The sequence below is a fragment of the Centroberyx affinis genome, unplaced genomic scaffold (genome assembly GCF_046629955.1).
Source record: "Centroberyx affinis isolate AG114_WGS23_722 - 3 ecotype Tasmania unplaced genomic scaffold, CSIRO-AGI_Caff_v1 ptg007060l_1, whole genome shotgun sequence".
NCBI lineage: Eukaryota > Metazoa > Chordata > Actinopteri > Beryciformes > Berycidae > Centroberyx > Centroberyx affinis.
Genome location: NW_027283580.1, coordinates 2,460 through 27,720, shown reverse-complemented (window position 1 = coordinate 27,720; position 25,261 = coordinate 2,460). Strand labels below are relative to the sequence as shown.

At 44.5% G+C, this 25,261-nt stretch overlaps 1 protein-coding gene across 1 annotated transcript in view; it reads left to right on the top strand.

The window, feature by feature from the left end:
• Window positions 1-23,813, top strand: part of LOC139639294 (seizure 6-like protein) — a 30,590-nt gene extending 6,777 nt beyond the window's left edge. Inside the window, exons 3-18 of the mRNA XM_071513379.1 lie at window positions 9,480-9,908; window positions 10,184-10,323; window positions 12,761-12,956; window positions 13,928-14,113; window positions 14,232-14,403; window positions 14,501-14,667; window positions 14,973-15,167; window positions 15,356-15,494; window positions 17,358-17,554; window positions 20,106-20,300; window positions 20,394-20,585; window positions 21,339-21,533; window positions 21,788-21,823; window positions 22,186-22,300; window positions 22,727-22,832; window positions 23,784-23,813. Coding sequence (XP_071369480.1) covers window positions 9,480-9,908; window positions 10,184-10,323; window positions 12,761-12,956; window positions 13,928-14,113; window positions 14,232-14,403; window positions 14,501-14,667; window positions 14,973-15,167; window positions 15,356-15,494; window positions 17,358-17,554; window positions 20,106-20,300; window positions 20,394-20,585; window positions 21,339-21,533; window positions 21,788-21,823; window positions 22,186-22,300; window positions 22,727-22,832; window positions 23,784-23,813 — 2,690 coding nt within the window. The remainder of the gene's footprint in view (window positions 1-9,479; window positions 9,909-10,183; window positions 10,324-12,760; window positions 12,957-13,927; window positions 14,114-14,231; window positions 14,404-14,500; window positions 14,668-14,972; window positions 15,168-15,355; window positions 15,495-17,357; window positions 17,555-20,105; window positions 20,301-20,393; window positions 20,586-21,338; window positions 21,534-21,787; window positions 21,824-22,185; window positions 22,301-22,726; window positions 22,833-23,783) is intronic.
• Window positions 23,814-25,261: the final 1,448 nt, after the last annotated feature.

The following is a 25,261-nucleotide window of genomic DNA, read 5'->3' as shown; positions in this document are numbered from 1 at the left end:
ATGAAACTTGGTAGCCCTTGGTACTTTTGCGGGTAATGTTAATGACGTTTTCGCTTACAAAGTACAATCAGCGAATGGCAAGTCATCAGTGTCGTGGATGTTTTGAAAACACAGCAGGATTTTCTCTCTCTCTCTCTCTCTCTCTCTCTCTGGAGAGATAGAGCTGTCTTTTTCTGACATCACTGTCTTCGCATCGCTCCCGCTCCTCCTTGCTCTCCTTTCTGCCTTTCTCCCCTCAGCCCTTCCCTCTGGTAACTGGAGGCAGGCAGGAGTGTGAGGAGAGTTTCAATGACTTGTGGCTACAGGCACACTAACACCGTGATGGTTTTGCTCAGCGGAGTGGCCAAGACACACGCACACCTCAGCGCACACACACACACACTTTTGTATTACTATACTTGCGAGGACCTTCACTGATTATTCATTCCCTATCCCCAAACCCTAACCTCCACTCTCTCCACTACATGCCTAACTTAACCCTTACACTAACCTAAACTTAAAGGTCCCATATGGTGTAAAACAGTATTCCCCTTGCCTCTGTGATGATAAAGGAGTTGGATGGTCTATCTTAACATGGTGAAAGTATCAAAACGCACGGTCGCCAACTAAATCCACATAATCCATATTAGAAAAGTGAGCCTCTAAACGAGCCGTTTGGACTTCCGTCACTTTGTGGCGTCACAAAGGTTCGCTCATTATCATATTTGTAAGAAATAATAGACTAAAAAAGTTTTTTTTTCAAAGTGGTTGAGCGGTTGTCATTGTTTATTATTGGAGAGTTTTCCCTACCTGTAGCTGCTAGGCCACGGTGTCTCACGTTTCACTCTCGAAACGGTTAGCCAATCGGAACAGAGGGACGTTAATATTAATGAGCCTTAAAGACACAGCAACATAAACAGCCTGTTCTTGGTAAGGCTCAGAGAGATGCTGGAAAATGAACGTGTAAAAATGGATTGAGAGTGTTTTTGGTACACAAACGGTTTTTAATGGACCTCAAGATAAAATAAATAGAACAGAATGGAAAGTGTAGAATATGGGGCCTTTAATCCTAATTCTAACCTTAACCTTAAACCCTAACCCGTAATCCTAATCTTAAACTAATTTTATACTTAATCTTAATCTGCTGTTTTCATTCTAATCAAGGTCTTATTCACACCAGAAATGCCAGTTGCAATTGCAATTAACTACCTGGTAGGAGAGAAAACCTGCAGAAGTCTGGACCCTGGCTTTACCCTAACCTAAACCTAATCCTAATTCTAATCTTAACCCTAAACCCAAATCCCAACCTTAAACCAGCCCCTTAAAGCAGTGAAGATCACTTTGGAGGATTTTCCTCAACTTCCTATCCCTGTGAGGACATTTAGTCCTTAAAGAATAGAATATAAGAATAGAAATATAAGAACACACACACACACAATCACAAGCCTGTGGTACCAACGTGCGACTGTGAATCATTACTACTTTTCTGTGTATTCATTCTTACTGCAGCCACAAACACCTCATCACTCACTCCTCCGCTCTCACACTCCTCCTGCACACCTCATTGGCTTGAACACACACCAAGGACAAAACACTCTCAGTCAGTGTCAGCGCACAGAAGTGTTGTTCGCACGCCATGCTCAGCCAGTCGCCATGATCAACATATTTATAAAATGCATCTCTGATCTGATATATTCATGGATTGTCAGAATCTGTCATCCCCAGTGGTTGATAATCATTCTGTCCGTCAGTGTTGTCCATCTGTGAGCCCGGGACTCAGGAGACGATGATATGGCGTATGTACACATGGGAGACATACACACACACACACACACACACACACACCCAGTGATCACATATCACACACACACACACCCAGTGATCCAATCAAAATCAAATCAAAACTTACTTGTGCACATTTCGTACAAGGTAACCCACAGTGATTTACAAACATCACTTCAGGGTCTTGACAAAGACAGCAATAAAATAAACAAGATACCCATCATAAAGGGATAAAAGTATAAGTAATAAAGTGTAATATGTATATATATAAACATTTTTAAAAAAAACCAAGTCATTCGGTCTAATATTGAGTCCTAAAATCCAAATTTTCTTAAAATAAGTGAAAAAATCTGCCACATCGGAGAGATCATTTCACTTGTTTCTGATGCAAATCAACTTGTTTCACAAATTTTCTAGAATCAAGTGTCATTTTATTATTAGTAATGCAGTGATCTGCCTTATTTTGACTTGTTTCAAGATATTGACACTCGTAAGGTATTGGAAACAAGTGAAATGATCTAACCCCGGTCACTTGTTTTAAGAAATTTTGGATTTTAGGACTCAATAATAGACTAAATAGATTTTTTGCAGGCTTGACACTTATGGATCCTTGTTTTTGATGAGACTGTATATAGTGCATTTTTCACTGGATAGTATTATCAATGGGTGAAGAGGAGAAGAAGATGTTTCCCCCCATTCCCCTGGGATAAAGCTTTGGCATCCTTGTGCCACAACCCAATGGGGAAACAGTTTATGTGGTTGAGCAACAGGATTTATCTCTCATTAATCATATGTGTTGCCCTGGGGAGAGACACAGAGAGAGTCGCACGCACCAGCCTCCGAGCAAAAACAGCAAAGTGAGTCTGGGAAAGCTGCGATGAAGGAATGGAGAAGGGACGGCGAGCACAGAGGAGGGATGAAAGTAGAGAAAACACCGGGAAGAGAGGGAAGCACAGCTGCACCGACAGACTGCCCACACCTGTGAGAGAATGCGAGAGAGAGAGAGAGAGAGAGAGAGAGGAAGATAGAGGCTGGAAGAGGAACATGAGAGAGGGGATGGCGTGAAGGAGAAAGAGGAGCCCACAGATGATGCCATCTGCTCAACTGAGCTGGTCATGCCTGGCTGCTATAGCACCTGCTTCTGACGCCACACGCACACACACACACACACACACACACACACACACACACACACACACACTCACAGACCAGCTGGGGCTTACTGCTTGGAACTGTGAGCAAGGGCATGATGGTGCAGCATCAAGTTCTGAGTCGCGAACCGAAGGCAGCGCAGATCTTCAGGTGTTGCAGAAGACTGGCATGGCAGAGAAATTGTTCTCACCGTCCTGTCCTAGTTGTTGGGACTCCTCCTTTCTCTGTTTCTCTTTCACACTCTCACACTTCACAACCTACAACACACACACACACACACACACACACACACACACACACACAGCAAGTGAGCATTTACTGTTACTCATGTCTGTGGGTAGAAAACATTTTTGCGAGAAGGAGAGTGTTTCGTGTGAGTGCACATTTGGAAGTCAGACTCAAAATTTGAATTCAGTGCATCTAGATTTCTAGTTTTTACCTTATGTATGAATATATATATATATATAATATGAATTTATTTTTACATGCACTTTGAATGTATTTCTCTGTAGTGAGCACCTTTTCCAGTCAGGTTGAATTTATTAATTTGAATTAATCCCCTCCACTCTCACTCTCTTACTTACTGTTCCACAAATATTACCTCATTAACCAAACTATTAATTTGATAACACTGGGAGGCATTATACTTATCCCGAGATGTAGTAAATTTGAAAACACATTCACCAAAAGTCAATAAGATAATCCATTTTAATGAGGCTGTGTGTATTTACCCTGTGTGCTCATGGGAGTGTATATTGTATGCATCTTAATAGGGTTGTGTGTGATTATATGTGTGTCAATATGTGTGGGTTTGGATTGTGTATCTGTAGAGGGGAGTTTGCATTATCTATATGCTCATCTGCTCTGAGGTCATCTTTGATTGGTCAATTCGATAGCTGCTCCACTTTCGGTTTCAGGTCATTCCACCCGCTGACCCGGAGCTCAGTTCAAGCGCCAATTCTAAGATAACATCGATCAGTATATGTGTGTGTGTGTGTACGTGTGTGTGTTATCAGCTCACACAGGAAATCATTAAGTCAGCGGTGTGTGCTTCCCGGGGACCTGAATTTGAGAGACAGACATGTCCGAGGTCACAAATGCTTTCAGTTAAGTTTTCAGTGGGTTCACCCAGTCAGCAGTGAGTCACACAAGTTTTTCCTACTTACTTTGCAAAGAAATGGTTTTTAATCTGATTTTGATCGATTCAGTTCACATACGTATATGTGGCCAAATCAAAATTTCAATCAGCAGACAGGAATACAAACGCCTCGTCCAGAAACTGGTCAAAGTCACTCACTAACTTCTCATTCGTGTTCATTTTTGAATACTCAAAGTACTTCAGCCTGCCAGTTTGCAAATCGGTCGGTGAATGAATCAGATCCATTACATTAAATTACATTAGATAAACATTTAACGTCCTATATCTTGCATAAGATGCTTCACAACAATGGTATTGAGTTAGGTCAAATACTTTTGTAGTTTGTAAGTATTAAGATTTAATTCATGGTAGTTTGCTGGACAGACCTAGTTTACAAAATTAATTGAAATGGCATAGAAAGGCAAAGATTTTCAACTGACACCTATACCAACTGTAGACTGTAGGAAATGTTTATAGTCAAGTTTATGTAGTTTATATAGTGGTAAGCATACTTACCCAAAGCATCTTGGTTGGCAGCTTAGGCCTAATGTTATTACAGACCTGATTAGCATTTACAATGCAAGTTATAACAGGACAGCATTAGTATGATGAGTAGATACTAGAGTTAGCCAGCTAACTAAGAAACTGACATTATTTAAACACCGACTCAATAACTTACCAGACATGAAATGATCAGAGCAAAACCTGTGTTGCTATACTGTACTGGCTCTAGGATCACGTCTTCATGGATAGCGGCAATCTATAGTGTGAATTTGTTTTTCTGATAGTTCTGTGTGTGTGTAGCTATCAGAGTGAATCTCCATGGTGAAGGGACATGGCAGTCAGGGAATGCATGCCTAGATACAGTTGGTGCCAGTCTTGGATCTGACAAAGCGCTTAAAACAGCCAACCAGCTCCTATGTACCACCAATTAAACCGACTCACAAAGAGGAAAAGACGAGCTTTCTCCTATATTTCACTCCAGTACAGTGGCTCATGCTTACAAACACACACACACACACACACACACACAAACCACAAAAGGGCACAGTGTCTTCATTGCTGTCAGCTTCCCCCATTCAGCACCAGTGAATCCTTCTCGACATGCTTTACAACCTCAGACTTGATTGTGTTGCAGTCGCAATGAAGGTCTTCTGTCTGTGCAGCACTATTGAATTCTCCCTCCATCTCTATCTCCCCCCCCCCCCTCTCTCTTTCACAGCGCTCTTTCTCTCGCGAACACAACCTCAGTCATACAAACAAACACACAGTTGCCCTTGCTTTCCTCTCCTCCTCCTGCAGTGAGTTTGGCACCCCTAATATGTGAGCAGCACATAGTATGGCACACAGCTCTCTCTCTCTCTCTCTCTCACACACACACACACACACACACACACACGCACACTCACACATTAAATGTTGCTAAAAGGGTGATGTGGTGAGAACTGCGTCAGGAACATGATAATGGGGTGTTTAACTTTGCAAGGATTAGCTCTTCAAGGATACGGTTTGTGATTTTGTGAGTGTGTGCATTTGTATGTAAGTGTGTGTGTGTGTGTGTGTGTGTGTGTGTGCGTATACATCCACATGAGAGAGAGACAGTCTATTAACCAAGACTGAGGAACTGCATTGCATTTATAAAGGCAGAGAAACAGTTCTAAACGCATTGAACGGTTTAATGAAATTGTTGGGCTCTTTCATTCAAGGCTTCAATTATCCATCTGATACTGAACCACATTAGCAATAATGACGAAATCAGGGGGAATTTCTCATTCACTTTCACCACACTGATCTTCCCAGCTAGTCGGGGGATTCAAACTAATCTACTGATGTCCTGAAAAAGAACCAGACTCCTCCAGAGCCTTGTCGAGGGGCCCGCAGGTGGTCCCGCGGTCCTTTCTTGTGATCAGGAGGTGTCCCGGGGCGTCCCCTCACAACTTATGTCACAGCCCCTTTGAAATGCTCCACCGCAGGCACCGAGGGTATCCCGAACAACAACAAGGAGCGGTATCTGTAGAGTACCTGCTGGGCTGTGATGGGACAGTGACCTTTCTGCAGATGGGCTCAGATCAATTTTTGCTGGATGTCTTTCGGCCCGGGCCAAACCTGCAAAACAGTCGATGACAGGGAGCGGGAGCCGATTGATTGATATCACTAGATTGTCGGTCACCTTGAAATCTGCGCACAGGCATACTGATCCAGCTCCGTCTGATCCTCAGGACCAGGTGCTGCCGGTTCGCTGTGAGGTACTGGCTCAAGTACTGATCAGTCATCTGATGTTGCGTTTTGTTGCGTTTTGCAAGTATTGCTGGAAAGTTAAGCATTCTGCCAATTTAGCTGTAACTAGGACCTTTGCCTTTCCTACCATAGGGACAGTCTCACCTTTTTAAAGTTGTAAAGTTTTAAATGTTTAGTCTCCAGGCAGATGTGCTCAGCGGGTCCTTCCTCGTCACAGTTGTGTCATGTGAGCTCTTTTGGCCAACTTTCAGACGGTGGTGCCCTAGTTTTCTGCTGCATTATCTTTCCTCGGTGCTCCTCCCCTGTCTAGCCTGTATTGCTCTTTAACTGTGCTTTGCTGTGAGCTGCATTAACACAGTAGTATATATACAGTGTGAGGTGTACAGCGGGTTTTCCACCATGTGGAATTTACAGCATCTGGGCTTTAATGATCTATCTGATAGGTTCATTGCATTATAACTCAATCAGCGAGACCATGGGAAAAACAGTATCTTCTACACCCCCAGCCTATTATTTCTCAGTGGAATCAGGAAAATATTGGCGGCCTATCGGTCCAACTAGATTGTGATAGCTGTGGGGTTCTGTGGATCAGATCGGGTTTTGATGGAGGGAATACTTTCTCAATCTCTCTGTCCATTTCTCTCTCTCTCACACACATCATCATTGATGGTTCAAAGTCACATGACGACCCTCTTGGCTATAAATAAGTTAATTGGCATGAGTACAGCAACAAAGCAGAAGCATAGAGTCATTACAAATAAGCTGGACAATTAGGGACACTGGATTGCCAGCCACTGCGTAGAATGGCTCAGATGCTTTGTATGAAATTCTGTCAGCATTGTCCGAATAGAACAAAACAAGTTATGCGGTGCAGTTGAGCCGTCTAATTGTGTTTCTCCAGTCTTACAATCCCTTGGACATTACAACTGCTTCATGAGTTGGCCGACGAGTCAAACACCACCCACTGAGACGCATTAGTCACAAATCATGTTGTTATGACTCGAGGTGCTGCTGAGTGTTTGGCATGTGAAGGCTATTTGTGATGAATAGAATCTTTCATACAGCTTTGATCCACTTGACGTCAGCGAGTTGATTGGGAAAAGATTGTTGTTATAACTAAGATATTAACATGAACAAATTGAAAATCAATTTGGTAATATAATTTTGGGAGTAATGCAAACCCGCCTAAGCTCGGTTTACTAACCTTGTTATCGGTGAAATGAGTTTGCTGATTGTTTTGAGCGAGAGATCATTATGGTATAAATTCATAACATGTATCATATCGTGTCTGCTGATGTAAGTTACATAACAAATAGACTCTTTTCAAGGAAACAAACCAGATCAAAAATATTACTATTGTGAAATTATTGTTGTTGTTGTTGTTGTTGTTGTTGTTGTTGTTGTTGGGATGTTGGATCCACCCCAGGTCTCTGCCTGCCCCAGGATCTCTGGCTAGTGTCCATATGGGGATAAATAGTCAGGATCTAGACAGATGCCAGGCCCAGTCAGAAATAATGTTTTGGCTTAAAAGATGGTCATTTACTAGATACAGGAGGCTATCTATTTTGGGCATGGTGTTTAAAACAAAGAGTCGTTAAACAGTAATACCACAACCACTGATAAACTTTGGTCTGACTTCTCCCCTTCTCTAATATGGTGGAGTTGAGTTACAGCTCATTAATTACTTGAAGATATTCAGTCAGAGACCTTTCATTGAACATGGTTCGAAAGATAAGACTAATAATATATCCTATCCAAATACTAAGCTTAAGGCTTCATGCAGCTTGGTGTCTGTGAGCACAGTGATGTCAAATTTACAGGAAATAATTTGTTTCGACTGACTTACTACAGACTGAGCTACTAAAGAAAATAGTGCAAGTCCTGCTTAAATAATGAAATGCTCATCTGGTATTCTAATAAACACCATAATTAATGTGATTTTCATTTAACTGAAAATGGCATATTATACTTAAAATATCAATTACAGCCAGATTATTTGTGAATCTATGCTGGAACAATTCTTTTTTTTTTTTACATTGTATATCTAATCATGGAGTATAAACTTCAGTTGTGTGTACATGATCTATGCTTATCTGTTATGGTATTCAGAAAGTTGTTCAGTGTGTTTGCTAGATGTATGCAAGTGTGTGTTTGTATGTGTGTGTGCGTGTGTGTGTGTGTGTGTGTGTGTGTGTGTGTGTGTGTGTGGGTCAACATCTGCTGCTGAGTGGTAGCTTAAATAATTGCAAGGTGTGAAAGCTGAAATGAGTTTCTGGCTGATGATAGTTTGACACATTAAGTATAATATGCCCAGAAAGGCTCTTTATTTTCTCAGTCTTAAGAAGAAGAAAAAGAAAAAAAAGAAAGAAAGTGCTGTCTAGTTACTGACAACTTAGAGAGGATATTTTCTCCTGCCGCATTTCTTTTTTTTGATAAAACTGACGGCGTCAGTACTCCTGCCTGCACAGTGATGGCAGAGGAGTGTGTGAACGACACTCAAATCCAGATTAGTCTGAGTTTGCACCATGAACACTTTTCATTCATCCTACTATTGATATGTGCCGAGGTATTGCTTGTTGGTGTTTCTTTATGAGAGTTAATCGCAAAGTAAGTGGAAAAGAATACAGAACAGAAATTGAGTGTGTGTGTGTGTGTGTGTGTGTGTGTCTCTGTGTGTGTGTGTACATGCTGGTCTGTGCTGTTTTTGAACTAAGCTGCTGGAGATGGCATTTTAGCATGCACGGCAGAGCAGTTTGCCTGTCTATGCATTTCTTCGTCTTTTTTTTTTTTTTTCCCTTTCTCCCTGCATCCTTCGCTCTGGTCCTGTCATGCCTCACTGCCCTGTCTCTCTCACTACACCCTCCCAATGTGTGTGTATGTGTGCCTTGGTGCATGCTCAGCTTGTAAATGTGTGTGTGTGTATGTGTGTGTGTGTGTGTGTGTGTGTGTGTGAAAAGTGGAGGTAAGCTCGACTGGGCTGTGGTTGTGCCGGCTAGATAACCCCGCTCCTGATAAGACCAGCAGGACGGTGACAGAACCGCCCACAGCAGTACTCCTAGGGCACTTTCAAAGATTTCTTTCTCCTCTGTGCTTGCTCGTCTTGTCAGATCAAATGAGTGATTCATCCCTTGTTTTCGACTCTTTTCAGATAAAGCACTCCCCACACCTCCCCCCTCGTCCCCGTCTCCAGCGGCGACAACGGGGAACAGAGAGGAAGGCGGCCCCCGTGGCAAAAGCTCCAGTGTGGTGGCGGGCGGTCTGCTGCAATCAGTGCTGGCCCAAAAGGACCGGCTCCTCTCGCAGACGGGGGAGATCCTCCCCTCCGCTCTGCCCCAGAATCTGCTGCCTCTTCTGGGCAGAGGACTGAGCGTGGGCTCGCTCCCTGGGAGTCATTCCCTGGAGCATCAAGGCGGGGGGTTACTGAGGAGGATAAAACCCCCGGCGCCGGCTTCGGTCTCAGGCAGTGCTCCCCCTGAGCCTGTACCTACCCCAGACACCCGCTCCCAGACCCCCGGCCCCGGGCCCCGGCCCCTCACACACAGCCCCGAGCACGAAGGTGACATCACCACCGTCGCCACAACACTGGAGATGGAAACAGACACAGAAACACCTTCATCAGGTAAACACTTTAAACACACTGTTCTTGACACATCGCCTCTTTTATTTCTAGGCACAATCATGCACAATCAATCAAAATGTGATTATTTATTTCAAATGAATGCTAGCAACCAGGAGCACTTGCTGTGTGCCTTGTGGTTTATGTGCCGTGCTATGATCCCTATAAAATACATCATTAATTATACACAGCAGGGATTTAGAATGATTTCTTAGTCAGGCAGACATTAAAGGGATTATTTGGACCTTAGCAAACACACCCCTCTGCTCTTTCCTCAGCTGTGCCAGGGTGCATGGTGAATTTCTCCGACCCGGAAGGCTATATCGACTCCTCCGACGACCCCCCGCTGCCCGATGGCACGTTCTTACACTGCACCTACACAGTGACCGTGTACACCGGCTACGGGGTGGAGCTGCAGGTACGCTTCACACACAGCTGTCACTAACTCGCTGCTAACTAACTCGCTTGTAAGTGTGCATCAGCTGCAGTAAGATGGTGCTGAGTCTGTGTCTGTAGCTGTGTTGTCGCTATGGAAATGCCCTGATCTCAGGACTAACTCTGCCTCCTAGTGGTGGCTTCTGGTGTGGCAGCTATTATGCTGCTGTCTATTGGTCTATCTATCTATTTGGTGCTGCTACTGCTGCTGCTGCTCTCTCTCTCTCTCTCTCTCTCTCTCTCTCTCTCTCCCTCTCTCTCTCCCCCTCTCTCTCTCTCTCTCTGCTCTTTCTCTGTGTCTCTGCACTTTCTGTCTGTCTTTGCTCACTGCTCTCTATCTATCTGTCTCTCCCTCTCTCTCTCTCTCTGCCTTTGCTCACTGCTCTCTCTCTCTCTCGTCTCTCTCTGCTCTTTCTCTCTGCCTTTGCTCACTGCTCACTGCTCTCTCTCTCTCTCGCGCGCTCTCTCTCTCTGCTCTTTCTCTCTGTCTTTGCTGACTGCTCTCTATCTCTCTCTCTCTCTCTTTCTCTCTGTTTGCTCCCTGCTCTCTCTCTCTCTCTCTCTCTTTCCGCTCTCTCCTCTCTGTCTTCACTCTCTTCCCTCTCTGCTCTGTCTCTCTGTTTGCTCCCTGCTCTCTCTCTCTTTCCTCTCTCTCTCTCTGTCTTCGCTCTCTCTCCTCCCTCTCTGCTCTTTCTCTCTGTGTTCCTCCCTGCTCTCTCCCCCTCTCTCTCTCTTCACTCTCTCTCTTCACTCTGTCTCTCTCTCTCTCTCTTTCCTCTCTCTCTCCTCTCTCTGTCTTCACTCTCTCTCCTCCCTCTCTGCTCTTTCTCTCTGTGTTGCTCCCTGCTCTCTCTCCCTCTCTTCACTCTGTCTCTGTCTCTCTGTCTCTCTCTCTCTCTCTCTCTTTCCTCTCTCTCCTCTCTCTGTCTTCACTCTCTCCTCCCTCTCTGCTCTTTCTCTCTGTCTCTCTCTCTCTGTCTCTCTCTCTCTCTTTCTTCACTCTGTCTCTCTGTGTGTCTCTCTCTCTCTTCACTGTCTCTGTGTGTGTCTCTCTCTCTTCTCTCTCTCTCCTCTCTCTCCTCTCTCTCCTCTCTCTGTCTTCACTCCCTCCTCCCTCTCTGCTCTTTCTCTCTGTGTTGCTCCCTGCTCTCTCTCCCTCTCTCTCTCTCTTTGCTCTCTCTCTCTTCCATCTCTCTCTCTCACTCTCTCTCTCTCTCTCTCAATTCAATTTCAATTCAATTCACCTGCCAGTTGTATTGGTATGACACAGGGATTCCATACATTACCAAAGCTGAAGATGTAAAAATGAATTCTGTTTCCCTTAATGTCTGACAACACATTTTGGAGCTAAAATTGCACACCGACTCTTCTGGCCACATAAATCAGTCTGTCCAGGAATTTGCAATATTGCGATCACAATAATTAATACAAATTCAACCAACAGACTATGACTACCATGGTCTTATACTACAAACAACAACTCATTAGTGGAGCTTTTGAGAGGGGGAGATGGAGGACTCAGATGACAGAGTTGCAGCTGAATATGGGAGATTTATTCACCCCCATTTAACCTTCATTATTATAGTTTCCATTTATAATGAGCCTTTTATTTCCATAGCCTACTGTTTGTCACACAAACTCAAAGTCGATCTCATAAATGGAATGAAACCAACCAATTTTATTCGGTGCTTCGGTGCTGATGTTGACTTGAAGCTATAGGCCTATTTATTAAGACTGGAATCCAAGCACAGTGTTTTGTGTAACTTGGAGCCTGTGTTTTTTTTGTCCAGAAAATAAAAAAGACAAGCACTTAAAGGCATACTGAGCAGGATTTCCCCCTTGAAATGCCACAAACTCATCCAAAAATGAGAAAAGCTGATAGCTAAGCTAACTGGCACCTAACGGTCCAACAGAAAACAGGCCAACTCCGCATCGCTCTTCATCCCCATCCTCTCCTTCAATATTCCCCCAATGGGTGAAAGCCAACAGATTCACTCTCGTTTTGGAACGAGCCTTGTCTGCTTGGCGTTTTGCCTCGCTGTACTTTTTTTTTTACTGGTTTTTACCGTTCTGGCAAACACAGGGAGGAGGGGTCAACTTTGAAAGTTACAAGCCACAAGCAGCAAAATCCTACTCAGTATGCTGTTAAGTATTATTATATCAAGTAATTATAAAAACCCCATTTTCCTTGACTTGACAATCCCACAGTCATACTGAAAAAACAGCCAAAACCCATGCATCATAATAAAAAAATAAATAATTAAATAAAAATGAAGCACTTTTGATCACAATAATCACAAAAAAACTGCAAAATCCTGGAGGGACTGACCAATAGGGAACTTTCTGAAGACTGGGGAGATTATTAAATTTGGGTTATATTTGACTTACAGTATTTCTCCATTATCTCTCTCTATGGCCAGGTGAAGAGTGTGAACCTGTCCGAGGGAGAGCAGCTGTCCATCAGAGGTGTAGATGAGGGCGGGACCCTGTTGGTCCTGGCCAATCAGACGCTGCTGGTCGAAGGCCAGGTGATCCGCAGTCCCACCAACACTCTGTCTGTGTACTACCGGTCTGCTCCGGAGGGAACCATGGGCATCTTCCAGCTCCACTATCAGAGTGAGTCCACACACACACACACACATGCATGTACACACATACGCACACATGTGTACACACACACTCGAATAAGCATATACGTACATATAAACAAGCTGTACAAATCTGATACATTTGAATTCTTCATTAGTGCCTAAGGGGCTGTTTGTACTCTGTATACATGGTAATTGCATAATCAGAAATCTTCTCATCTAATCACTTAGCATGGTGATTGGATCTGTCGTGTGAATTAGCTGATTAGAGCTCTGATTAATTGGTTCTCCTCTCATTAGGAGGCTGAGGATATGGGAGTTTGTATAGTGTGTGTACTTTTCTATGTGCGTGTGTGTGTGTGTATGTGCGTGTGTGTGTGTTCATGTGCTCATGCAGGTGTGAGTGTGCATCCATGTGTGAGTGCCTTTGATGTGACACTTAGTTGGATCAATTTTCTGTGCCGTGTGTGTGTGTGTGTGTGTGTGTGTGTATGTGTGTGTGTGTGTGTGTGTGTGTGTGTGTGCACGTGTGTGTGTGGCTGTACCTGGTCATAGTGGATGTGACAGGGACTGGAAAGGAGGAAGTAGACCCACCTGGCCCATTAATCTCACCCATCTAGTCCCTTTACATCACCACTGGGGAGGAAGATAGAATAGAATAGAATAGAATAGAGAATAACAAGACAGAACAGAATAGAGGGAACAACCTGCCTTCTTAAAACCTATTTTTTCATAGATGAGTTTTCATGGTATGTCTTTTATGCTCTCCATTCCTATCCTTTTAAACTGTGATGCCTTTTAATTAATTTCATGCATTTCATTCTGTAAAATGCTATACTGTAGAAGTAATAGTAGTAGTAGTAGTAGTATAGTAGCAGTAGTAGCAGTAGTAGTAGTAGCATTATTGGTAATATGTGTAATTATTTGATAGCTATTTGCAGCCATAATATATACACACACAACATATACACACCCGGCCTGATTTTTCTGTGTGTGTAGTTTTCAGACTGAGCTGCGCCCTGCCCAGGAGGCCTCACTTTGGGGAGGTGTCGGTGCTGGACCTGCTGCCTGGAGGCACGGCCCGCTTCCACTGCCACATGGGCTACCACCTGCAGGGGGAGCCGCTGCTCACCTGCCGCAACGCCTCCCTGCCGGTGTGGGACGGCAAGGAGCCCAGCTGCAGGGGTGAGCATCATCATGTATATTGTGGCCTAGTGTCTTTCATTTTTGACATAGTATGTGACTGATTTTCGATTAAAGTTAAATATCTAAGTTGACGACGTCCTGGTCCTCCTCTCCACAGCTCTTTGTGGGGGTTCAGTGAAGAACGCCACAGTAGGGAGAGTGCTGTCCCCCTCTCCCCACCACGGGCCTAACGCCACCCTGGACCGCTCCTGCTCCTGGTCCCTGGAGGCACCCAAGGGCCAGAGGCTGCACCTCCACCTGGAGAGATTGGCCTTGGGACCCACTGACAGGTAGGCCATGTTTGTGCGGTGTCCGGTCCTAGGCCATGGAAGAGTCTGAAGGTTTTCATTTGAACCGAACACTACAGCACTCTTCCCATCCCTGCAGGCTGGTGCTGTGGAGCGGTCTGGACATCGGCTCCGTGGTGCTGTTCGACTCGGGTCGGGGCGGACAGATACCGTTTGAGGGAGTGATCAGCGAGGGTCCGGCTGTGAGGGTCCAGTTCATCACCGATCAGCCCAACCACAACACGGGCTTCAACATCCGCTACGAAGGTACAAAGGCTGGAATATCATCGCGTTGAAAAGTAAAATATGTGTTTCTGGCAATGGCAGATGGTGGAAGGAGTGAAAGGCCGATGGAGGAATCCCTGACAACATGTTTCTCCTAAGTAAAAACCAAAGCCAAAGTAAAAACCTTTGAGCAAACAACCAAAGATCAACCAAAGAGGATTCCATTCATCTTGACCATGGTCTTGTTTGTTTACAGCAATTATACAGAGGTATCGCAATGAATTTGACAATGAAATATCGAGAAGACATGGTTTATTGAGTCCTCTGTCCTCATTCTCCTCCTGCAGCTTTTGAACGTGGCCACTGCTACGAGCCGTACCTCCAGAACGGGAACTTCAGCACCTCGGACCCGTCCTATGGAGTCGGAGCTGTGGTCCAGTTCAGCTGCGACCCGGGCCACTCTCTGGAGCAAGGCCCCCCCGTGATTGAGTGCATTAACGCCAGGGATCCATACTGGAACGACACAGAGCCACTATGCAAAGGTACGATCATACGCTGAGGGCAGAAAGCACAAGCAAAGCTATTTTCTAGAACGCTACCCCGGATATAGGCTAAGACCTGTGGGAAACTCATTTCTCCCCATTTCTGTCTTTCACTCATCCCTCTTTCCTTCTTCCTCTCTCTCTATGCTCTCTCTCTTCCTCTCTCTCCTCCTCCTTTCTCCCTCCAGCACAGTGTGGAGGCGACCTGGCTGGTCCAGGAGGGGTGATTCTGTCTCCAAACTGGCCGGAGTGGTACGGAGAAGGAGAGGACTGCAGCTGGAGGATACATGTAGGGGAGGACAAACGGGTGCTGCTCGACGTGCAGCTGTGAGAAAAACACACACACACACATGCACACACACACACACACACACACACACACACACACACACACACACACACAAACATATTCTCTTGGCTTTCCCATTAACGTAATTAGATGTCAGAACTTCTTAAAATTAGCTAGATGAAGGGAATTGGTTGAGGGCTTTTTATGGACATTTTATTCATTAAGTGCTTTTCACCCTCTGTTTCAGCTTCAGAGCTTTAAAAGACACAGTTTGTAAGTATTTAGGAAATTTAGGAAATATTTACTGGGCATGCTGTCTCTCATATTGTCAGAAGCTGCCCTCTGATATTCCTCAAGATGGACAACAGAGCTACACACCGATTACATGACTGCAATTAGCCACATCCCTCTAGGAGAGAGATTTATTAGCTTCATGCTGCATTTTGTCTGCTGTCCAATCTAAACAGCAGGTTTTGAATGCACTGTAGCAATGTGTTATGATGAGCTTTTAACAAAGGAGCTTAATGGAAAGAGATTAGTGCCAGCAGAGATTGTATTTGAATTGCATGAATGCTCATACCAAAGCGCTGAAACAAATATATATTTTTTTTTAATAAATTATTTTACTTGAATGTTACTTGCAAGGCACCATTAGAAATTGAATGCAAAGGCTGGGAACTAAATGTGATTATTACTGAATTTAACGTTTAACTATATTTTCAAATACGTTTTCGGGTTTCAAATGTGATTTTTTAAATTCAGATTAAAGCTGTCAACATTTGATCACTGGTAAAACTGCTTGGCGCGGGCTGAGCCATTGTTTTTTTCTGTGGAGAGAGCAGTGATGCCGAACGTCCAAATTCCAAAATCCAAATTATTTGAGCTTGCACTGCTGACCTTTCAAAGCGCGTCCAATCAGATTACAGCTTTGCGTGACGCACAAAGAGCTGAAAGATGGAGGAGAAGTTAATACTGTGTGTGTGAGAGGTTTCGAGAGTTGTGCAATCCAACATTAAAATGTTACCACAACCTCGGGGGAAAAATACATTTTTGCTTTTTGATTTTACAAATATGTATGATGACATATTGGCAAGCCTTCCTGCGTCCTACTTAGCGGTGCAAGCAGCTCAGACCTCTTATCATGTTTTGACAGTTTGAGCTCTCTGAGACACACATCTGGGGACTTAGGAAAAGCTAACGAGCAAAGATTCAATCCAACAACATCAGAGAATGTACTGGTACTACTATTTGTTTTCACCAGCTTGAAATCTTTGTTCTCGTCTCATTTCTGACACTGTTGGATTCTTTGATCGTTTGCTTTTCTTAAGACCCTGAATGTGTGTCTCATCAGTCTGAATTGAGAATACTGAATTTGAAATAGTTAAGATTAAGAACTAGTTAAGAGTTCAATTCAATAATAATCACATTCACTTTCAAGCCTCTGCCTTCAATTTCTAATTGTGCCTTAAAAATTCAATCTTAAACCTCTTTCAGCCGTTTAAGATAAACATGACAAATTCAAATTCATGCAATTCAAATACAATGTCTGCTGGCACTGACCTCTTTTCCCTCTTAAGTAACATTTCATATTATAGAGATATTTCAATGTTCAAAATCTTGTAAACTGCATCTTTAAGAAGTGGTGGGATGATAAAAATGTCTCCAGGGCAATAAAAACATGTTGGTGTTTACAGACTGTTACACACCAGGCCTGTAGATGCATACAGCATTTAGCCTCTCAGGTCATCCCGTCTCCCACACAGTCGGCTGTCAACAGGACCGCGCGCTGAGTCATCACAATCTGTCCTGAACTAACACCACTGGCTATACTCTTCTTCTCTCTCCCTCTCTCTCTCTGTCTCTGTCGCTTCGTCTTGCTCCCTCTCTTCCTCTGTCTTCAGCCTGAACATCAGTGACAGCGATATGCTGACCATTATCGACGGCGACGAGGTGACCACGCGCATCCTGGGACAGTACGTCGGAGGGAGCGGCCCCTTCAAGCTCTCCTCCACGACCCCTGACCTGACCGTCACCTTCCACTCCGACCCGGCGGGCCTCGTCTTCGGCAAGGGAGAGGGCTTCATCATCAACTACATGGGTGAGAGTTGAAGGCAAAGGATTGGGATTAGGATTAATTATGAGTTATAATTATAAATCAAAGTATGACTCTAGGGATACTCTGGTTTGATCTGGAGACGTGTGTAAACAGAGAAACATGGGGAAGAAAACCCGAAACTGCGAATGAAATAGATGTGGAAAGGTTAATTTTCGTACAATTTTCTCATTCGTTATTGTTTTGCTTTCCTCTTCGAGCTGCCCACTCCATTTTTCATCTTCCCATTTCTTCTCTCCTCTCATCTCTCTCCCTTGCCTTGTCTTTCCCGTTCCTTTTATTTCCTTTCCCTTTGCCCTTATTCAATCACATCGTATTTGTTTCACCATCTCACAAGGGCCCTTGTCTACACATGCACACACTCGCAGTTTCCCAAACAACCAACCACACACACACACACACACACACACACACACACACACACACACACACACACACACACATACACATACACACACACACACTCTACACAGTAATTTGCAATGCTTTCCAGATCCAACACCTGACACCAATTTATAATAGCATTGAAATATACACTGTCCAATTCACTACTCACCCTCTCAACACACACACAGTCACACACACTCATGCATGTATCCCCAGGGGTTAAATCAGGTAGATGCAGCATGAATACACACTCTTTTTGATTATGTGTGTGTGTGTGCAGGAGTGTGTGTGTGTGTGCAAGCACAGCACATGTGTGTTTGTGCTCAGAATAAATTACCCACCCCACACATTCAGTCCCCATTCAGTCTGCATGGAGGAAGAGAACCAAGTCAATAGAGAATGAATCATTGATTCAGGAACAAATCCCTGTGGGCCTATTACCTAGCACAGTGTAATGCGATGCTGTATGTTCCATGATCAATCATCACAGTACAGAACATCACCAATACACGTGTGTATGCATGCACACACACACACATTAGTCCCTTTCTCCAAGTCCCAGTAGGAGACTGTGTATTCATATTTCTGCCTACGCTGTAATGGATTTTTTTCTATCTTTGTGCTGGGTCATTTTTATTTAATGTCTGGCATTCTCATTAAGACACTGGTGGACACTGGAGGTTGACTAAGGCTTTTGTTTTGTTCTTTCTCTGAGACATGAGAATCCACTGTGCAACAACATGTGTCTGGAAATGTATGACCATAACATTAGGGAAAGCAACTGCATTAGCCTTAACAAAATCAGACTGATCTTAAGCTGACTTAATTTAACTTCATTAATGTTACAGATATGAATTCACTTGACAGTTATTTTGTTACATTTAAACAAAATCAGTCTGTGCACTTGATTTATTCCATGGCAAAACAGTTGAGATCCACTGGGGTTAAGAGCATGGAATAAACAAAATTAAATTAAAAGAAAATGCAATTAGAAATTCTTGATGTTTAAGTAATGAAGCAATAGAAAGAAAATACAAAGGACAATAAAGAATGTAGAAAGAATGTAGAAATCAATCAATCAAATAAACCTTACATTACATTACATGACAACAAGAACAGATCCTGCACAGACCCACGGCGCATGTGTTCAATTCAGTGAAATGACTTACCACACGGTTATCGGTTAAATAATTCCACCTATGTCACTTAGACACTACAGGTAATAATGTCACCTATAACGTTAAAGTTTATAGGCCAACGGAAGACGTGGATGTATGTAAATTAACGGCAGAGAGTGAGGCTCAGTGTGGAGCAATGCTTAACTAGCATGACGCGTTCATCGGTTAAATGACCTATTCCACCAACGTCACAGACCACAGGTAATAACGTGACCTACCGTTAAGGTTTGCAGGACAGAAGATGTGGATGTCTGTAAATTGACGGCGAAGAGTGTGGCTCTGTGTGGGATCCAATATGGCATTATCAATGTATGGGACTGAATGTGGCATTTAGCCCATAGGCGAGAGGCCATCTCTTAGTCAAAGACGCCCTCTAGAGGCCATCTCACTAAGCGTTACCTGACTGACTGACTGCCTGACCTGAATTTGCCTTGTGATGTATTCCGTGGGGGGAAAAAAAACCCATTGATGTCATAGATTCACATATGGGCCGAACTGTGAGAAGTGAATGACTGATTGTAATGATTTTCTTGAAGGGTGGAAGGATTAAAATCGGCCAACTTCGCCACAATTTCAATGGCAAACTGTCCTTGTCAGGTTATCTAACAGGATATACACTGTAGAGGTGATATTTGAAGACTGTTCAACACAAATGAAATCTGTCACTCTCTGTCAAATGAACAAGTATTCAGACAACCAATCCATCAATCTTCCCTGCTGAGATGGATTCCTCCTTGTAGATGGCTCTTAAAAGTACTCTGTCAAAATCAAATGTTCGGTTATTTGTCTTGTTGCTTGCTGCTGAACCCTCTTGTTCCCAGGTAATTGTTGTGAAGGAGAAAATGCCTTCAGTGTCCTTGTAGGCTACATGAAGCTCTGTAGAGCTGTACATCTGTCTGGGCCTCTAGCAGTGGCACCACCAATGGAGCCATTAATCAAACTCCTTTGATTTCTCCTCTCTGTGCAAGCAGAAGTGTCCCGTAATGACTCTTGCCCAGACCTGCCTGAGATCCAGAATGGCTGGAAGACAACATCCCACGCTGCGCTGGTGCGAGGGGCGCGCATCACCTACCAGTGTGATCCCGGCTATGATCTGGTGGGACGAGAGACCCTGACCTGTCAGTTAGACCTGTCCTGGAGCACGCAACCCCCCTTCTGTGAGAAGAGTGAGTTCCAGTCTACACACATACACTGACTTTGTGTTTGTGTGTGTATGCTTTCCTCTCACTCTATTTCCCCTGTGTGTCGTCTGGTTTCAGTAATGTACTGTTCAGATCCCGGCCATGTGGAGCACTCCACCAGGTCTCTGTCAGACCCAAAGCTCCTGGTGGGGACAACCATCCAGTACAGCTGCAACCCCGGCTTCATCTTGCAGGGCGGTGCCACTCTCACCTGCTACGGCCGTGAGCCAGGGACTCCTGTGTGGACGTCCCGACTCCCTCACTGTGTCTGTGAGTAGTACTTGTCAAATGGACGGATCGGGAATAAACATGTTGTCCATCGTTTTGTACGAGAACAAGGTTTAAAGCCTCTTACATACAGTAACTGGAGTGGTGTATGAGCAACAAAGCACGATACGTCAACTGCTTTTATATAACAAGAAACGTCTGTAGTTATTAACAACAAAATCGTGGGCTGACAGCGTCCTATGGTTTAGTTGTTAATTTTCCAGCCCCTATGATTTCAGAAACCTGCCATGAGGATAGACAATTTCACACAGCAGTAAACTGGAGATGAGAAGCTCGGTGTCATTTCGGTGTCATTTCCCGTTGCGGTGCAATCTGACATGAGTGGGTTTGTGTGATTTCTCGCAAAGAGGACTTAACAGGGCCTGGCACCCTCTTTCTTCTGCTGACACCGATCCCAGTGTCTGTGCCTGCGAGAGACGACGCTGCCTCCCCCTGCATTCTCGTCTCGGGACGGTGGATGTATGTGTGCGCGTGCGTCAGAATGTGCGTGCGCTTTTGGGGTTATTAATGTTTATGTGAAGTGTTTGATATGTAAATGAGATGCTAATACACCGTACCAATCAGCCCTCAGCCACCTGGAGGAGGGGGCGGAGATTATCCGTGAGTCATGTCACCTCAGCCCGAGCCTGTCAAATCTGTCAGGCGCGCTCTGACGCAAAAACCCTCTTATTCATTTGGGAGAAACTCAACTGGATCCTTCCATCCTTTCCTTTTTTCTCCCCTCCTTCTGTCTAGCCGAGGAGTCGGTTTCCTGCGAGAACCCCGGTCTCCCTGACAACGGCTACCAGATCCTGTCCAAGCGGCTTTACCTGCCCGGCGAGTCGCTCACCTTCGTCTGTTACCAAGGTTACGAGCTCATCGGAGAGGTCGCAATTAAATGCATCCTCGGGAACCCGTCCTTTTGGAGCGGGCCGCTCCCACTCTGCAGGGGTGAGATTTTTTTGCAACATTTGGTGCTTAAACTGTACGTGTGGAATGGAACACTCCCCGTTTCTGCACAGCTTTGGATTTATGCATGTAGAGAGTGTTATTCAAGGTCTATTTTGCTCCATGCTTCTTGATACAGATCGAACGTGCCCAGTGCATGCAATTCCAGGCAGCCATGTTTGGGTATTAATAGAAACTCCGCAGGAAGTGTGATGTAAATTTTCATATGCACTGACTGACAGAATGATGTCTTGCAGCCAACCATGACTGCTTTGGCAACCATGCTTTGGAAGGTGAGTCTGTGTATGTTGGTATGAGTCCTCTGCTCTGGTGCTGTGGGGTTAAAGGCCACATCATGTGTCTTCTAGTCTCGCCAAACCCCGACAAACCATCACACAGGCTAGGAATTAAAAAAAAAAAAAAAAGCACTTCACCTGTCTCTGTCTGCTCTGCCTGCCTCAGCACACATCTGCCTGTTAGACCGTTCCCACTGTGTGTATTTGTCCATTCATGTGTGGTCTGACTCATTTGTTTTCGTGTAGCATCCTTCAAACTTAGCTAAGCCACCCACTGTGTCCTTTACCAGCTTTTTCTTTGTGTTCCCTTGATAATATCCTGACTTTAATTAGCCTTGCTTCCATTTATGTATCGTCAGTTGCAGAGGCCACTGCAGGCTCGAGGCTGGATGGAGGGAACATCGCTCTGGCCATCTTCATCCTGGTCCTTTTGCTGTCCGTGCTGCTGGGAGGGGCTTATGTCTACGTCACACGGTAAGCCCCCGATACTCATGAGAACTAAACTGGAACATTGTACTTGAGCACAAAGGCCTGTATCACCAGGGGACATCGTCATCTTCATCTACCCATCGTTCCTACAGATATATTAAATATTCAGAAAGAAAGAATACACCTGTTAGGATAGTACCCATATGACTTCAATACACCAAGATGATAGCACATCAAGTGCCACAGAAGCATCCATTGATTAAAGTCCCACTCAAGCTGCTTCAATACTCATCTTTATAATGGACACTCACATAAACAAAGAGAGTATGTATTCATGCTGCATCTACCTGATTTAAGAGGAAAAATACGAGGCCATCTTATACAAATACAAATTCTAATTACCTCTGCAAATTGGGTCACTGGGATTTCTCTAATGATTTTTTGTCTGCACCCCCTTATCCTTCCCATTAGGTGCCGATATCACTCGAACTTGAGGCTGCCTCTTATCTACCCCCACCCTTACCGACAGATCACTGTGGAGACCGAATTTGACAACCCACTCTATGAGACAGGAGGGGTGAGTGTCTGATACCCATTGCTGCATTGGAAGAACAGCTGCCTATTGTACAGATCCTTAACAGCCATTTGTTTGGAATAAATAGAAGAAGAACTAGGGAGAAGAAATAAACGCCATGTAAACGCGAACTTCATCAACAGAAAATCCAAGGAAAAACATGTCAAATTTCAATATATAAAAATCACAGTTCATTATATATCAAAACTCATTATATAAATATCAAAGTTCGATGTACTGTATATATATATGTATATATATCAAAGATCAATAAATATTTTCTTGTTGGCCTCCCATAGCTATCTTTCATTGTAATTGTCACAGTGGTCAGTACTGATATCTTTTAAATCTCTCTCTCTCTCCCTCTCTCTCTCTCCCCTCTCTCTCACTCTGCCTTTGCTCACTGCTCTTTCTCTCTCTCTGCCTCTCTCTCTCTCTGCTCTTTCTCTCTGTCTTTGCACACTGCTCTCTGTCTCTCTTGCTCTCTCTTTCTCTGTCTCTGTTGTCGCTCTCTCTCTTTCTGTCTTCACTCTCTTTTCCCTCTCTGCTCTTTCTCTCTGTTTGCTCCCTGCTCTCTCTCTCTCTCTCTTCCTCTCTCTCTCTCCTCTCTCTGTCTTCGCTCTCTCTCCTCCCTCTCTCCTCCCTCTCTGCTCTTTCTCTCTGTGTTCCTCCCTGCTCTCTCTCCCTCTCTGCTCTCTTCACTCTCTCTCTCTGTCTCTGTCTCTCTCTTTCCTCTCTCTCTCCTCTCTCTGCTCTTTCTCTCTGTGTTCCTCCCTGCTCTCTCTCTTCACTCTCTCTTCACTATCTCTCTTCACTCTGTCTCTGTCTCTCTTTCCTCTCTCTCTCCTCTGTCTTCACTCTCTCTCTCCCTTCGTGCTCTTTCTCTCTGTGTTGCTCCCTGCTCTCCTCTCTCTCCCTCTCTCTCTCTCTCTCTCTCTCTCTCCCTCTCAGCAGGACACTCGTGAATATGAGGTATCAATATGAGAAGCCTTGCGCCAAGACATCTCTGAACTGAGACCGACCCACCCACCCCCCCGCCCCCTCGACCGCCCGTCCCGACTCTTCATCCTCTCCTCCCTCCCGCTCCTCCCAGGAGGAGGTGATGTAAATACAAACAGATGATGTCCAGGCCCCTTCTGCCGCGTGAGCGCTGAGGAGGAAAACAGGAGAGGAGATTCGGAGCGGAGAGGAAGGAAGGAGAGAGGAGAAACATATAGGCGGAGAGGTCGGCGATGAATAGATCAGACGTCGCCGGGGACCGGAGGGATAGCGCAGATAAGACGGGAGGATAGAGGGGAAGACAGATGGAGAGAGGACATGTTGCTAAGGGTGAGGAAAGTAGAGAAGCGGACTGGGGCAGGCCAGGAGGGGGAGGAGGGGAAGGAGTTGGACCGGGGGACAGGGCATAGGATGAGCAATGTGGGATGGAGGGGAGGGGGGGGGGGGGGGGGGGATTGATGCACTTGTTACTTTTTTTGTCAAATCTCTCACTTGCCAGGCATTTAGTGAAAAAAAAAATATTGGGAAGAAAGAAAAGTTGAGGACAAGAGAGGAAGCGAGAGAAGGGAAGGGATGCTGAGGTCATTGATTTGGGGATAAATTGGCAGGTAGAGAGGTGGATATTGTTTTCTTTTGATTTTTTTTTTTTTACATCCACACTCTTGTGCAGTCACCCTCTCTCATGTCACTAAAACGGTAATTACAGGGAGAACATAGGGGGGGGGGGGGTCAATGGTTTACTTCATTCTTTTCCTTGTCAGTCAGACACAGGGATGTAAGCTGTCCCTGCCCCCCCCCCCCACTACCCCTCCTCCCCCTCCTCCCCCTCCTGCCTGCAGATCATTTTTACAAGGCTTCGTACTCCAGCCGGTCCAGTTCTGGTTTTAGCCGTAGTCCAGTGGTATTCAAATCCATGACTTTAGGGGTCAGTGCACTGCTGTTTTCTTATTTCTCATGTGTAGTTAGATTGATGGCCGTCCACAGCAGGAGAAATGGAAACGAGTGCCGGTGCAGTCCCGGAGGTATGCGATATTTGAATAGCGTAGCTGTAGTTAACTGACCTACCTTCAAGTGCAAGCTCAATCAACCCACCAGATGATGTATTTATTTTGAGGTATATGTGATGTTTTATGCAGATTGATAAATGTACATTTTCATTATGAGAAGAGAAGAAAAAATGTTACAAATTTCCCTAAATAAATGGCAAAACTTGAATAAAAAGTATAAAAGAATCTTTCTAAATATGTGTGTGTGCTGGTGTTTTCTTTTTATGGGTCACATGCAGAGTGATGCTGATGATGCATGTGCCTTCAATTTTTCATTCATTCTTTCATTCCTCCTGTCCTAATTATCCTGCCATTCATTCAACATTCAAATGTAATTATATCAAAGTTAAATTTGCATGTATTTACATTAGATTAAATTCTAATCAT